Source organism: Adelges cooleyi, unplaced genomic scaffold (assembly GCF_023614345.1).
Source record: "Adelges cooleyi isolate 19-005CV unplaced genomic scaffold, UGA_ACOO_1.1 ACOO_flye_CR_arks_rails_tigmint_CR_PRNA_9, whole genome shotgun sequence".
In the NCBI taxonomy this organism is placed as follows: Eukaryota; Metazoa; Arthropoda; class Insecta; order Hemiptera; family Adelgidae; genus Adelges; species Adelges cooleyi.
This window is the reverse complement of record NW_026096579.1, coordinates 11,292,407-11,308,587: the sequence shown is the minus strand read 5'-3', so window position 1 is coordinate 11,308,587 and position 16,181 is coordinate 11,292,407. Positions and strand designations below refer to the sequence as shown.

Genomic DNA, 16,181 nt, shown 5'->3' with positions numbered 1-16,181 from the left:
AACGAAGTCGAGAATACTGTTGTCCTATGACAGCGTTAATCTTACCCGACTGTCAAATGCACTACATTTTTCGGAAGGCGCATTATGTGCTCATTGTCTGAACCATATTAATGGTTTATTCGGAACAATACAATAATGTGGCATACTTATTATACAGTTATACAGTTATAATAGGTCTGTTATTGAAAGCCCATTAAAAACCGTGCGGCAGCTCTGTCTATCGCCGGAATATACCCGGAGCTGTTAGACATTCGCCACCGAGCCAATTATTACAGTGATTACGATTTTGGATACCGAAGTTAATAATCGCACGATCCATAGGTGATCTAATTAGTGCTGTTAATTTTATAATTAAGACTAAACTATATTATAACATTAGGTATTTACCTTGCTGGAATCCGCAGGATTATCGCTCAGGTGCACAATGGGTCCGGGATGGGTTGGTCTGGTCCTAAAACAACACAAATAAAATAAATGAGTCTTAAACGAACACAACCTTGAACTGGGAAGTCCCGGGTGTATACAACTTATTGTAGTATCGGTGGAGAGCAATGAGATGTGTGGGGGGGGGGGTGGCACGGGATCGAAATTAATTTTAAACATTCGGACTGCCGCGAAATTTATTGCCGGTGCACTTAAATCCGGGACATAATGGGATTATGCTCAGCCCTCGTTTTCCGGTCCTCGCGAATACCTACATTTTCGGGTCTAATACCAATATTATGAACGAGGAAAATTATTACCGAGGTACAAAAAAAAAAGTGGTAATAATAAAATATCCCGTCACCGTTAATGGTAAAGAATAGACAACGACGGGCGGTAGGCAGGACACCGTTAAGGCGCAGGGTAGGGTTTTTTGTTAACAAATACTTTATGTCTCGACGCGACACCGCCGTGTATGAAAAACAGTTTATCATTTCTACCGTCACAAATCACAGTCATATGAATCTCTTCACCTTCCCCTTAAAACAGCTGTTACAAAATCCTACGACTGTATTAATCGCCATCGTTTCGTACACACCCATCCGGACGCACTTTAAAGGAAAACTGTCTCGGCATCATTTCGCATCGCGATTCTCGTAGAAATCTTACTTAAGCGCCACAACATTTAATCAGACTTCTTCCTGTGGATTTTAGTAGGTACTTGGCACCACATGTTAGACACTAAGGCTATTCGTATCGGACCCTTGAGCTTTAATTATAATGTACAACTCAAAGACATCACTGACATTATCTTAAGCTGGGTTAACACGGTTCACTCTGGACGATCGTTTAGAATAAATCGTCATAGCAGATGTAAATAAACCCATAAAAGTCAGGAAACTAACGTCGGTGGTAAACATATACATATAACATATTATTATATTACACAATTTTTTTTTAGATCATAATTTATTCTGCCACTCTGTTTGCACGCATACATTAAATCCTAAGATTCAGTTCAGTATGGATCTCACTCTTTGTCTATTGCTATTAAAACCCGAACTTTAAGTAAATAAATACTCTAGATAGGATAAATACATGTATTGGCTTGTATAATGCCCGTATCGGAAGGTCGGATTGCTGTTTAAACATGCCAGTTAGTTTCAAACAAACTAAATGGTGTTTTAACAGTTTAAACCCTTGCATTATTTTCCGACATTCGGTGAACGAATAAAAAATAATTTCACGATAAACTTCAACACCACAAACAAGATTTAATTTATGATAGTTTACATTATGGCCAACGACAGATATTGCTTGGGGTGATGTTCATCAACGACTTTATGTTTTGCATACATTTTTCAACTATAAGATAAAATATTATTATTATATTTAAAATAAAAAAACTATATAATAGTCGTACGATTTTTCATATCAAATGTCGTTAACCCATTGTATTTTTTAGTAGATATTATACAGCTAAGCATGTGCTCGAGGGTGAAGTTTCCATTAGAGTGTATTAATTATTTCTCGCTGGAGTATCGTTCTGAAAAGTCTACTGTCCCGGTGAGTATTTAAAACGCTTGCCAAAGCGTTTGCCTAGCTATGTTAGCTAGTAGACTTCTTTATTACTATAATTTGTACTGTTATTCACTTATAACATTTAAACTTAAATCTCAAATATTATTAGCTATAGCCTATATACCTCCTAATAACAACTACTAAATAATCTTTCAATATTTTCTTACATTAAAATCATGGTAACGGCATCATATAATTATTATTAGTACCACTACACGTGTAATGTATAGAAGGTATTTAAATTTTAAAACCCTTAGCGATTTGATAGTAACTAAAGACAATTCCAGGTTCGCGCTGGGCCAGTATGTTTACTGTGCTACAAGTACAGTTTGCCGTGGATGGGAGATAGACCCACCTGTGAGTAATTCAAATTTGCAATGGTAAATTGCTATATATCTCCTTAGAGTTGTGTAATATCCGGATGTCAAGAATTTTGAAAATTTTGAACCAAAACGATTTTAAATATAATTAATTTTTAAGTTAAAAAAAAGTTGTTTATACGTATACTATTTTAAAAATTTTAAGTTGTAGGATTATTTAATTACGGATTTTGTCTAACCTGTAGATTTTCTAAAGTACACAATATTATGTGACTCATGCTGACCTAGAACAATAGACTAGAACCTTCCCAGTCCAGGTCTGGGCAGTACGCTATCAACATCTTACTGATAAAATACTCTGTTGGCAACACTCATCAACGACATCTTGAATGATAAAAACTGCTGATCGTATTAAATTGTACAGGAAAATGTGTTTGATGCGTACAAAACTTCTTAGATAATATATATGATATTGTTAAGCAGCGCGCCTCGGTAAACTCAATATCCGGAGGTTTGACGGTAGCTGGCACGAGATATCATTTATACATCATTATAATGTTAAATTCATTATAATAATAACTGTACTGCAGAGGGGAGGGATGCGGCATAAAAAACGAATTCCGAAAAAAAAAGGTCTTCGGTGTTAACAATGTACGCGTATACAGGTGATGTCGTACTCAAAATATTCAATTACATTGTAACGTTACGGGTGTTCGGCTCAATGGGGGAACGTCGCACGACGAGCACAATATTAAATTCCACGGTCTTGGATCGTTAGTAATTAGTCCTGCCTTTACACGAGACAAAATGTGCACGACACCGACGTCGGGTACGGGGGCTATACGGTAATAGCGGGAAATTATTTATGAAAAATAAGAAAATAAATTATAAACATGGCCCCGCTTTCATCCACCGTGAAATTGGGAAACGTGACGTCATATGATATTTTCCACGGAACAGAGCGCAGTCGACTGGTAACAAAAGAGAAGCAAGTTTTTTTTTTAATGTGAACATTTCAATTAAGCATCATTACAACGGCCATTACTGCGTCTCTGCCGGGTTAGCCTATCAAAAAACATACACTGCACATTTCATACTGCGGTAGAAAAAACCACTGCGGTGAAAACTTTTAATCATCGTGTTGTGTGCGAACCGGAAACGAGCGGACTCGGGTGGTTTGCGGGCGACGACAACGACAAAGACTTAGGTAATCTCGAATTGCACACACGTACTTAGCACGCGGGCGCCCATAAATTGTTATCAAACATCAAATAAACACAAAACGGCTACGGAAGCAAAACCCCGTAGCTGTTAGAACAGTAACGCGTGTACACCACCACCGTAATTGCTACTAACCAGCACACATCCCAAAGCAAGAGTACAAATTAATTATTAATTAAACGCAAAGCCTCGGCTTTGATCAAGGTCGACAAAGGTTTTTTTTTTATCTAGCTCATTCTCAAACGCAGTTGCAGAGAAATAATATGTAAGCAAATTTCTCAACAATACATTTAAAAAATAAACGATAAAAATATATAATTATACAGATTCGCTCGACCGTTTGCCAATCTACTATAAACTCTCTTCGTCTCAAACCTGGGCTTGAAAGATCCTTTGAATCCGCGTCCCGATAAGGGCCTATAAAAATATTTTAACGACTTTTCGCCAAGTTCTAACGTATTAACGTTAAACATTGAAAAATGTGTTATTTTTTTTACTTAAAGTTTTCCATAGTTTAAGAGAGAAGAAAATTACTTTTCAAATTTTGGCCTAACAAATTACCAATACTTAAAACAAAGAAATTAGTTAAACACAAACGAACAAATAAAAACTATTCTTTTGTATAACTTTTCAGTTCCGCATTGAAGTTAAAATTTTTTTTTTTCCAACAAAGGTATCATTTATATATATTGTATTGTTTTTTAAACGCGTAAACTACATGCAATTACGGCATCACTGTTATTCTTAACTTATATTTTAGAACAGCCTTAGCAGCAAATAAATTATATATTCTTTCTTCAAGAAAAACCAAACGTCTATTAGTACGAGTGTTATAAATAATAAGTAAATAGTGCTATAGTATATTAAATATTTCTTCCTTAATGTACCCGACTGGATTTCTGTTTCAACTTAAGCTGACGTACACACACTATTTGTAAAATAGTTACACAAAAATAATTAATTACCCCGAGCTGTAAACGGAAAAGAGACGCCGAATTCAATTGGCCTTTTACCAAAACAACGAACAATGAACACGGATTTAATTAGTTTTGCCTCGATTAGAATTTATGGAGTACCACCACCCTCGTTATTTTTCTTTGCATATCTATCGAACAAGATTTATAGCTTGTTGGATAAGAACTGACTGTTTCGATTTGGGGTGCATTCGATTTGATCGTTTCAAAAATCCCCGTATTTTTCCTAAAAAGATAAATCAACACGTTTGATTAGTAAGATGTAAAATCTAAAAATTCTAAAACAATTAGCACTGTTCAGAGTGATTTTTATATCGTGTAACACTTGTTTCCTGGAAAATCGTTTTTTTTAAGTTTATGCCTCCATAATACTACTTGTTTTATTTTTTTTAATTTTAAATCCTTCTTTTGTACAAATATACAATTTTTTATTTAGATTCTTAAATAGCAACATCAATATCCTTTACATTTTCAGGTAGCTTATAAAATTCCAAAAAAAAAAGTCATGTTAAAAGTGAAAATCGAACAGTGTAATAGTAATAACATTTAAAACTGTAGACTGGAGGAAAAGGATAGTGAAGTAGCATTTCGATTTATAAAAATTTTAGTGGAGTTGCTAAACTTACTAAGTTGACCTTAAGTAAGATGGCCTTTTGCTGTCAGCCGACGGGTGACTAAAACATAATGCTTTCAACTTCTTGTTACTTTGGACGATTTACCCCTACATTTATTTTGAATATAATCTTTACTTTATACTAAGTTGTTTTTAATTTGAAAACATCATCGACTCATTTAGACATTTAATGTGATCATTGGTTTGAAAATAACTTGAAGTTGAAATATATGACGGAAGTCATAATGAAGATACTAACGTTAGAAATGTATACAAAGGTCTTTGCGCAAAGACTTTGGGAAACTTTAACTAACACGAGGGATGTTATGAGTTACGTTGGCATATATATTGCAATTCAAATCCATTATTATACTTACCATTATAGAGTGGTTCTGAAATCTAAGAGAGTTCAAAGCCTACACAATTTCCAACATAGTAGGTACTTCAAGAGCAAGCTTTAACAATATCATACGGGTTAGCAATTGGTTCCGACTACATACATGTAACGTTCTAATGACAATCTGCACTCGAAGACCTATACAATTACGGTGATAATACATGAAAGTATTATATTAACAATGTAGGCATAAACTGCTTAATATAATATTCGGTATTTCATTATTAGTAATAATTTGATACCAATATTAGATAACAGCCGATGATGCGGTTAATGGTGATGATAATGATGAACGACGAATTTCACATAGTATTATTAAGATCATATTACACCGTCGTGACGGTTTTAATGCAGACTATAAGGTTGAAAATGAAAAAATACTTTACAGTTTGCAATAATTAATTATTATTAGCAGTCAAGAACGGGCGTGCTTCTTTTTTTTTAACGAAAACAACATTGCGTGACGTCAGCCCGGTGCAAAGTAATTACTAACGTTCAAGTTAATTTTCAATCATCCACACTGGTATCAATATAAATACAATATTTCTTTCTTTTTTTTTTGTTTTTATTCTATACCAAACTTTCTACAAAGCAGTAAAAAAAAAGTTGTTTTTTTTTCAAGTAAACAAGGCGAAGGAAACAAGATTATTCTAACAGACATAATGAAAGTTATAGAATTTCGTTAATTCACGATAAATGAATTGAACCGTTACTTTTATAAAAATTACTTCGAAAAGCTATATTTTGTTATGCAGTACGTAACGTTAATTATTATTCTGCTTGTAAACTTAAAAATAATTCACAAACGGCGTATCAATTACACGTTAAAACTTTTTATATATTTTCGACTTTAATTAAAGAAACAAATTTAACGCAAAGAAACTTTTCAAGCTATTTTAAGTTTTTTTTTTACACACATACAAAAAGGGGAATCAAGTCCGCTGGTATATATGTCAATATATATTATAAAACCAATGGCTTAATTAACAAATTACAATGAACAAAATTAATTTTAAAGGAGAACATTTGTTTAAAATATTTAACGCTTCCTTAGCGGTAAAAATATGAACTATTTTATTTAGCATCTTGTAAAAAAAAACCTTCTATTCTTTATCAGATTATTCAGAAAACACATATTGGCCAAAAATGTACTTATATAACATTTTTTAATTAAGCCATCGATAATAATATACTTAATTACTTGATTAATGCAGAGAAAATTCACTATAAACACGAATATGTTCCAAGGAGGAGTTTTGAAGAAATTTTTGGGGCTAAGTAAGTCGCTCTAAACCCTTTCCCTATCAACGTCACTGGTAGCCGCTGAATACCTATCCAGTTTTCAATACGTGTCGAATATACATGTATGAAAATCTATAAGGATCTGAGATGTATAACAGCATGTATCGACAATGAAATGCAAGTAAAAGCTATTACCTATTGTAATGTAATAATAGAACACCCTTCTGAAGTATCACAAATCGAGTTTTGTGTATAAAATGAACCACGCCGAAGAGAATAATACATATTTCGTCCAATTGTCATGGTTGGGTTAACCTATATATTTAACTGTAATTTATTGTTATAACATTCTCATCCCTCCGACTAGTTACAAATTTTATTTGGTGTGTATACACTAAAAATAATTTTACAAGTTATTTTTATTTGAATACATAAATATGAACATAAGTGATTGTCTTAGTAGCTAACTTCTCAGCATTTTTACCCTCAGTGTTACTCAGTATAACTTGGAAAATAGTTATATAAAACTAGTTAACGACAGTCATTGATTTATTAAGACATACTTTAAGTAATACGGTCGTACAACATGGATAAGTTTTAATTTGAAAATCAAACAATTATAGCGATATAATGAGTAAAAGTAATGAAATTAAAATGCTAATTATAAATAAAAACAAATACCAATTGGGTGGGTGATATTTAGCTAATCACTATGCGTTATGTGTGTACACGCACTTTGTATTTATCTTAATTTAATTCAGAAATTGTTATCGAGCGTACTTTAAACCAAACGGTTTAATTTCGACTTTCTAAGTTCAGGGCTCAACGACTCGTTATTTAACTAGCCTAACCCGAAAAGTGACTTTATATTTATACCAAAATTAGGAGTATTCAAAAGGCGCGAGAATTTCTGCCAAATTTGGCGGATTTATTCAATCGCCATGTCACATGAAACCGAATAAATTCGACTGTTATTTTCTTTAACTATAATATGCCCCATCCGTTATGGGTGTACACCGTTGGGGTTGATAGGTATTTTTTTTTTTTTTTACGAAAATCGTCTTGGTCTTTTATAATATTAAAATAATTAAAGGACGGATAAAACTAGAGCAAGAACAAACGAATAACGTTTCCATTCTTGGAAAAAATAATGTGACCGATTAAATAGAGAGAGAGAGAGTCAACTTAAATCGAACGGGTTATACGGTCACGCGAGAACGCACAAGAGAAAATATTATGGTGTGTGTTGGCTTAAAAGGTTTTAGGTTAGGAGGAACCGTATACGGTTTTTAATAACATTTGCCGATAAGTTTTGTCCGGTATGATGTAGTATTATACATCCCCGGCATTGCGACCTCCGATAAATTACACTTGGATGGACTTTTATTTATCTTACACGAGGAGTTTTTGCGCAAACGCCATTAACACAACCGTTTGCTATTTCCCGAACGTGCATGCCCTTTGAGGACGGTCCAACTATAGGCTCACGTCAGGCTTATGGGCTCTTCGCATCTTTCGGCTTAACTCGATCATTTCGGGGTTCTGTATGCGTGTCGCGAACGACCGTTGAAATTTCATTAAGAAAAACGCTACCATCCTTTGTTCGGTGTAAAAAATGCGATATATCCTTTCGGCTATTTTTTTACGGATTCGGTGGCAATATATTATACTGCTGACCAAAAGCGAATATAAATATAACTTATAATAAGACGAGCCACCGAACCATAATAAATTTTCCTTAAAAAAACTATAAGTACAATAAGAAACGGAAGAAAACCCTTTATATTAATATTTCCACAAACCGCAATGAGGCAAAGAATATAGCTCGAGTTTTAAAATAAAAAAAAAACTAAACAATCAGGGAGAAAAAATATTATAGTTCAATAACAAACAACAGAAAAAAAAAGATCGAATAGACTTTGCCGTGACAACTGACAGCAGTTTAATGAAATAATTGGATATTAAGGCGAAAACGAAAAAAAATTGATTTATTGCCAAGAAAAAGGCCGTAAAAATATTAAACGTCTAAAAATGATCAAAAACAAATCAGATTTAAGCTTTAATTGTTTAATATTTAAAATAAAATTACTTGGATTTATTACAGTTTACTTAAATATTTAAAAAAAAAACAAGAACTATGAAATTAATGTTTTTGTCAAATTATGCTTAATAAGACCCTGAGCTATGTAAGCTCATATTTTTTTTTATTAACAACTGATTTGTCTTATCTAATTTGGAACAATATTGTTTTTGGCGTGTTATTTAAAAATAATGTACTAATACATTTTGGAAACAAACTGCTTTTTAACTGCCAACTATATTATGTTTACTCTCTTACCATTATCAAAGTTATTATCAAAGTGATACTTAATTAAAAACAATTTCTGTTGGTACTATCGATTACCGAAAAACATATCAAAACTTCATAAAAACTGTCAGTATCATATTATTATTGTCCCAAGCTCGACGGTAATGCGAGCATCAAAGCACAATCACTTTATTAATTAAAATAGTAAGCGGCTACCAACTGAAACTTATTCACACTCTTATCGCAGTTTCGAATTATATTATACTTGCACTCATGTGAAACAAGATGTTTGTACTGTGCCAAAATACAGTTTGTCGTGATATCATTTTATGTGTATGAAAACACCCAAAAATGTACCGTATATTATATTTTATTGATAAAAACTATTTCCTAGTCATACATAAGTTTAATTATAAAAGCTTTCAACAGATGGAATAAGTTTTCAAGAATTTATTCGATTAGCTGTTGGCCATTTTGCGTACAAGAATGTCGTTCTTCGGGAAGCGCGCCAAAAAATGGCGTAATAGTTCCACATATCATTTAAATTTTCAACGGTCAATGTTATTTTAATTTTAAATTGTAGGTGCCGTGTGCGGTGTTAGACATTCCGGTAGCAACTAAAAAAGGATAATATAGCGATATTTCTAAAGTACAAACAGAGGAATCATAGAGTGACGCGATGTGAAGCCAAGACTAAGAAATGAGATGCGAAATTATTTAAATGAGTTTGACTTCAAACGAAGCATGCCATGTAGTGGAATAACTAAAATAGTTCGATCAACTAGTGGAACTACTCAAGACACCGTCAATCGAATACTTCTGTGTTGGCCTTAAGGGTAAAATACCGACCATCGTTACTAATTTTGCACGCAGATTCTTTGAAGTGGGTTTTTTTTTTGCAAAACTACCATTATTCATATAAATTTAAGAACTGTCAATTTGTTTTCTTAAAAAATACAAAGTCAGACTTCAAAAACATCTTTTTTATTTACTTACATACTTTTTTGTAGTGCATCAAATAAATGTCTCGGTTGATAAAAAAAAAATACTATATAGTGTAAAAGCAACTATACTACATATTAATTATCGTTAACAAGATATTATCTCTCTACTTTTTAGTTTTTCAGTTGACGCCAAAATTAAATTAGATAAGTTTAAAAGTGGTTCGCTAACGGTTTAACAATAATAATAAGGCTGATATCGCAGAAAGTTCCACCGGCCATTTGATAAATATTTCCTCTTGCATAGTTTCCGTATTCAGTTTTGGTAAAATATATCAAACTATTATCAAAACATGGTGCATATTACTCAAATATCATTAAAAACATTTAAGATAAATAATTATGCATATTGCAAAAAGAAGATTAAAAAGCTATAATATTAAAGGAACTAAATTAAAGGAAATACAATGATTTGTAGCTAAAAGTCAGACACTACAAATATTAGCATTTTCCTAATAATTATTATGAGTTTTATTATGCTGCCGAATTAATTAAATTAATGTACAAAATATACTTTTCGCTTTGTTTATAATTCCAACAAATGGTAAAAATGATAATATATTATTGTATTTGCTGGCTTACGAAAAGTTTTTATTAATAATATTCATATAATTATAAATATTTGTCTGTATGATCTATTCCTATTTTGCACTTAAGTTTTTTCCACAAAACAAAAATTACACATTCTTTATTAACCTGTGACAATTTTGCTTTTTCGTAAAATACCGAGATAAAAAAAACACATTTAGTATTGATGTATCTATTAAATCTCTGTATTATAACGCTATATCTATGGCTGTCACGCCGGAAATCGTTAAGGACAAACAAACAACCAAAATGACAGAACTAAAAAACGATAAAAACGTTTTCTCTTCGAAATAATAGATATGAGATACAAAATCAAGGAGCGACAACAAAAAAGAAACTAAGAGCCTATAAAAAAAATCTCTTTTTCCAGAAAACACGCCGAGGAAGGAGGGTAAAAAAAAGTAGATGGAAGTCCATCCCCGAGTACAAAACGACCATACGGTTTTTTTTCTTTTATTTATTTCTTTATTTTTTTTTTTTTTTGCACATACATGACAGAATAAATAATGAAATCCATCCGTCCCGCTGCGTTATCAAACCGCCATTTCTTACAAGTCTAAAATGAAGAAAAAGCTGGGTAGACATGACGTGTACTCTAGGATAGAGGAGTGAGAGAAATGGGAAGTTTTCGTGGAAGACAAATGATATCGTGAGAAATTTAACGCGTCGAGCGGGACCGTACAAAATTATGGTGACAGAAAAGGCTGCCAAAAAGGTGTCAAACGTTAAGTTGGGCCTACGATAGGCGCATATCATACATTTTTAAAAATATAAATATAATAAAATTGAGAACCTGTTTCTGGATGACATTTTTAATTGATGATTAATAATTGCAGCGCAGAACATCAATATTTAATAGAACACTTACATTTCAAATGACCCTTTTAAAAAAAAGGTAATTAACTTTGATTTTTTGCTGCACGTCTTTAAAAGTAATTAGGTTGGATCATAAAGAGACCGCATAATATAACAGCAATAAATATTATCAAAATAGAGAGATCCGTAAAATCGTACTAAAAATAACAATAACAATTTGTTTTAAGTGCATACAACGATTAAGAGCAAACAATTAATTTATTATAAACACTTAGAGCGAATGTACCGTAGTAAAAAACGGCTTACCTATTAACCCACATTAATTTCACCACAGTTGAAGTGGTACATTTTAGAGTGCCAAACAAGTTCAGAAAATGCTTTTAAAATCTAGCTATATTGTTTACAGATGCAAGTCGCACCTCGAGACTTATTTAATATAAAATGCGATTGTCGAATTCAATTTTATTAAATACCGCAAAATCGTGTATTATTATTATATTATTATTTATCGGTGAGTCCGTGCGCCAAATGCACTATTGTTGGCACGTCAATAAGAGTTATTGGGTACATGTCTATGACACTCAACCATGATAAACGCCGTTTCGTGGCGTTTTCAATGCGACCCCACCTAAGCGCTCTGTTCACCGTGCCAGAAAACTGATGACGTTTCAAATCCCCAAGAAAAGTCTATTATTTCTCCAAGACGAAAATTCGGCCATACCTTTTTACACGTTAATAAAACGCTTCGGTAGTTAAATATTTGTTTGAAATGTGGTCTGCGTGTAGGAGGAATGAAAATGGTCGGCGCTGCGAATCAATATTTCATCAAATGGCGCAGGATTCATATTTTTGTAGATTTAACATTAGATTCAGTTTCATTTTGGTTGCGCATAGGTCTGTTTAGGTCCGCGCTTTACCAAACCATTTTCAATGTGGTCGACGCTAATCGAGACTGGACCAATAACTGTCATAAACTATAATCAACGACTTGCGTACCGCAAAAATCAATTTCAAAAGCAAACGGTACAAAGCCAAGTGCAACTCGGATTCAGACTGAAGTAAACTACTATACACTTTTAGAGATAGAATGAGACCCGGCAATTTTTGAAAACCCTGCAATTTTTATATCAATTGAAACTAGAATCAATATATATTTGTTTTTTTGCTCGCCAAGAGCGGTAAAGAATACAGTTGAAGAAGAAGCCCAATTGATATAATACATGAAAGAGAACCTCGGATATTTCGCACTCTGGAAATAAGATATTGGGAAACTAGAAAAGGGGACGCCTTTGGGTTCTGCGGAATAAAAGGTTTCGTCCCTTGAGATGTACATAGAATGAAACAAGCGTGTAAAAATCATCGGTCCAACGGTTGACGGCAAAATCAAAATAAGCTTTTTGGACGGATCTCATACGAACCTTTCCGAATGTCTTATTCTGAACAAATGGCATCCGTATCGCTACTTGACGTTCAAGACGTACGAAAGTAGTATCGGCAAGTTTAGTACAACACTGTTTGAAAGAAAATCAGTGATTTTATACAAAGAGGTGACGAAAATATGAAAAAGAATAAGCTATCACTAATGTATCCCACGCTAATGATTTCTCTGGGGTCAAACATGGTTATATTATCACATTGTTGTTGTTCGGCCGATAAACACAGATGAAGAAAAAGAAAAAGAAATTACATTATAAAGTAGCCGCCCGGTCTAAAACTTAACTATAACGTGTACAGCACAAATAATTTAGAAACCGTGAAGATGTTGGTAAACTCGAATTATGCTGGGAGACGAAAAGCATTGCAACATTGCATAGTTAAAGCAACTATACATTTAGTTCGACCAACTAAATGTTTGATCAAAGCAACTGTTTATTGAGTTATTCCAACATTTGTGTCCCTATATTAACCATAATTTTTGTTTGTCCGACTATGTATTTTTTTCACGTATCATTAATAAGACCCATCGTCTCTGGAACTTGGGCTTTCTCGTTAATTTCAAAATACTTTGAATGCATTCGTTTCCAGCGCTAAACAATATGATTATAAAATTGAAAGCTACATCCAGAAAGACAATTTGCAACTTTAAGTTGCCGGACAATGGATCAGAATAAATAGAATGACTAAAAAAGTTTAAACATTAGTTTTATAATATGTTATTAAAATTTACCTTAATATACATTGGTTTACCTGCGATGGTCGCGTTCATTTTTTTTTTTAACAAGGTTGCTCTATTATATTTTTTTGACCCCGGTACCTATTAAAATACTTGGTTAAAATAGTTCACGGTTGCAATAGGTGCATATAATAATTTATATTTCTGTAAAATTACCAAGACAATGCTACGCAAAGGTCTATTATCTCTTTCGGCGACAGTAATTCCAACGACCCAACGATTTTACGGCATATCGGTTGATGATGGTGGTGTTCATCTCGACATGACGAGCAAATAAAATCCGACCATTCAGCCGTCGGCGATGACGACCATGCTAATAACGCAGATCCCGTAAAATGTCTTAAGTACGCCGCCTCGTGACGTAAACAAATTGATTGAGACTCACAGTTATTATATTTAAACACCGACCTAACCGTCTTCGGTATCAACAGATTTGGCGCGGTAAAATTTTTAGGGCGGCCAATAAAACACCGACAGCATAATGCGCACTAGCAACTACTCATGTTGTTAGACTCGAGGTACGAGGAAATTACATTAATTAGCGGACAGCGATAATGAAGATTGATTAACGTATATTGTGCTGCGGTAAGACCACCACGCTGTCCCGTCAACGTTACAATGAACCAGTAACAACTTTAAGCCGGCCAGGATTTTTTTTTTTCGATGAGACCCCGTCGCACAGCTACATTATTATTTCTGAGGGTGTTTTGAAGACACGGGATACAGACGGGATGGGCATACGCCATACGGGTTTAATGAATTACTTCTGCTAAGCAAGTAAACAGTATACACTATATAGGGCTCCGACTAATCCGGACTCTGCGGTAACTCTTTTTAAACGACTATTCAAAAAAATCACGTCCTCGTGAACTACGTTTCTACAACCAAATGTCGTTTGTTACGCGTTTGCCGGTGTTTGTGTGGCAATCGAAACAAAAAATTAATCACAAGCAAACGATGAAAATATATGTATTTACAATATTGTGATTTTTTAAAACTCTAAGCTCGGTTTTTGCTGCCAGCGCGCACGACAATTTATCTGTATGGATTCCGTCAACGTATCAAATAGGAACGCTTTTAGTAATACACACCAAAAGCATAGCGCGTTCGTTGTAAAAAAAAAAAAAAAATAACAACCCTATACAGCGATGTTAACATACAACTGCAAAATGTATATTCAACGGAAAAGCGTTGGCAAAATGTTCCAATAAAGGCTGCTGGATGCGAGTGTAACAGGCATCAATATAACGAACAACAGTGTGGTGTTTTTGGCGAGCGCATTTACTTTTCCAAAATTTGTTTATTCTAAAGAACCGAAAGTTCTCGTGTCAGCAGTATTACTGTCATGTTGTGCCACACGCGATGTGCAAACTGTCAGCTACGCCGCGGTTGAACAAAAATGGTGCATTATGTTTTTTTTTACAATCCATCCGACATAGAAAAACGAAACAAAACCGTAAAAGTGTTTACAGTTCAATAACAAAATTATTATATTACATTTCTACTTGTATTTTACGTTGCCATTTGTTGCTAGACTGTCAGTGTTAGCATAGTCTAAACACTCGACACGAATATAATTGGACTTGCAGAAAATGTCCATTGAAACATAAAGAATAAATCACTATTTTAAAAATATTTAAAAACAAATTAATCTTTTGACGTCATTCGTTCAAATTCATTTTTTTTTTTTTTTGATAAACTTTCCGGAAGCATCACGCGGTATAGAAGAAACAAAAAGTGGAACTCGTCCTTTTTGTATTTAACTATTTTTTAATTATAAAAGCGTTAATTATATTTTTTTTAAAGAGTTCTTTGCATATTTTTCATATAGAATAATATTATTCAAATTTCGAGCACAGATAAAGTAAGTATATTTTAACGTAATATCGTTGAGTACTAACAGTAAGTATTTTTCTCGAAAAACGAGATGGAAAAATAATAATGACTTTTGACCTGGTTTACCCCGGTGACATCTCACAGCAACCCAATAACACACAAAAAGTATTATACTTTTCGTGTAGTAAATATAAATGCAATGTGAGTAATTTTAGTCTTTGGGTCATTAGTTAAAGCATTGGATAAATTAATTTAAGTACTTTAAGTGAGAGGTAACATTATAGAGTAAATATTTGGCTTAAGTGTAAATTGAATTAAATAAAAGATTATTAAAGAAATTACAGCATGTTTATACTGTAAGTGACCTTAGAGTAATTTTTTTCATCCGATTTGAACTTTTGGCGCACATGTTAATGAAGTTTATGGTAGATCTATCAGAACTATGGGATGCATTAAGATATAACTTCGGAGCGTACTCTGTCATGCCTAGCGATGATATCATACATCATTCTTGAAAAATAGAAAATTTAATTTGGTTGAATTGTATGAAACCTTTGACAACTTGGCTTAATTAAAAAGTTCCTAGTCCGAAGTGCTACAACTGAGACTTTGTAAGTAATAAAATTATTTTGATTAAAATTAATTTCAATTATTTTTTAATTGTATATTTAATATCTTTGTATTTTTT

General features: G+C 33.1%; 1 protein-coding gene across 3 annotated transcripts in view; it reads right to left on the bottom strand.

The window, feature by feature from the left end:
• The window catches only part of LOC126847112 (syntaxin-binding protein 5), a 103,313-nt gene that overhangs the window by 32,306 nt on the left and 54,826 nt on the right, over window positions 1-16,181 (bottom strand). For all 3 annotated transcript variants that reach the window (XM_050587168.1, XM_050587169.1, XM_050587170.1), the window contains exon 5: window positions 388-451. In XM_050587168.1, coding sequence (XP_050443125.1) covers window positions 388-451 — 64 coding nt within the window. The remainder of the gene's footprint in view (window positions 1-387; window positions 452-16,181) is intronic.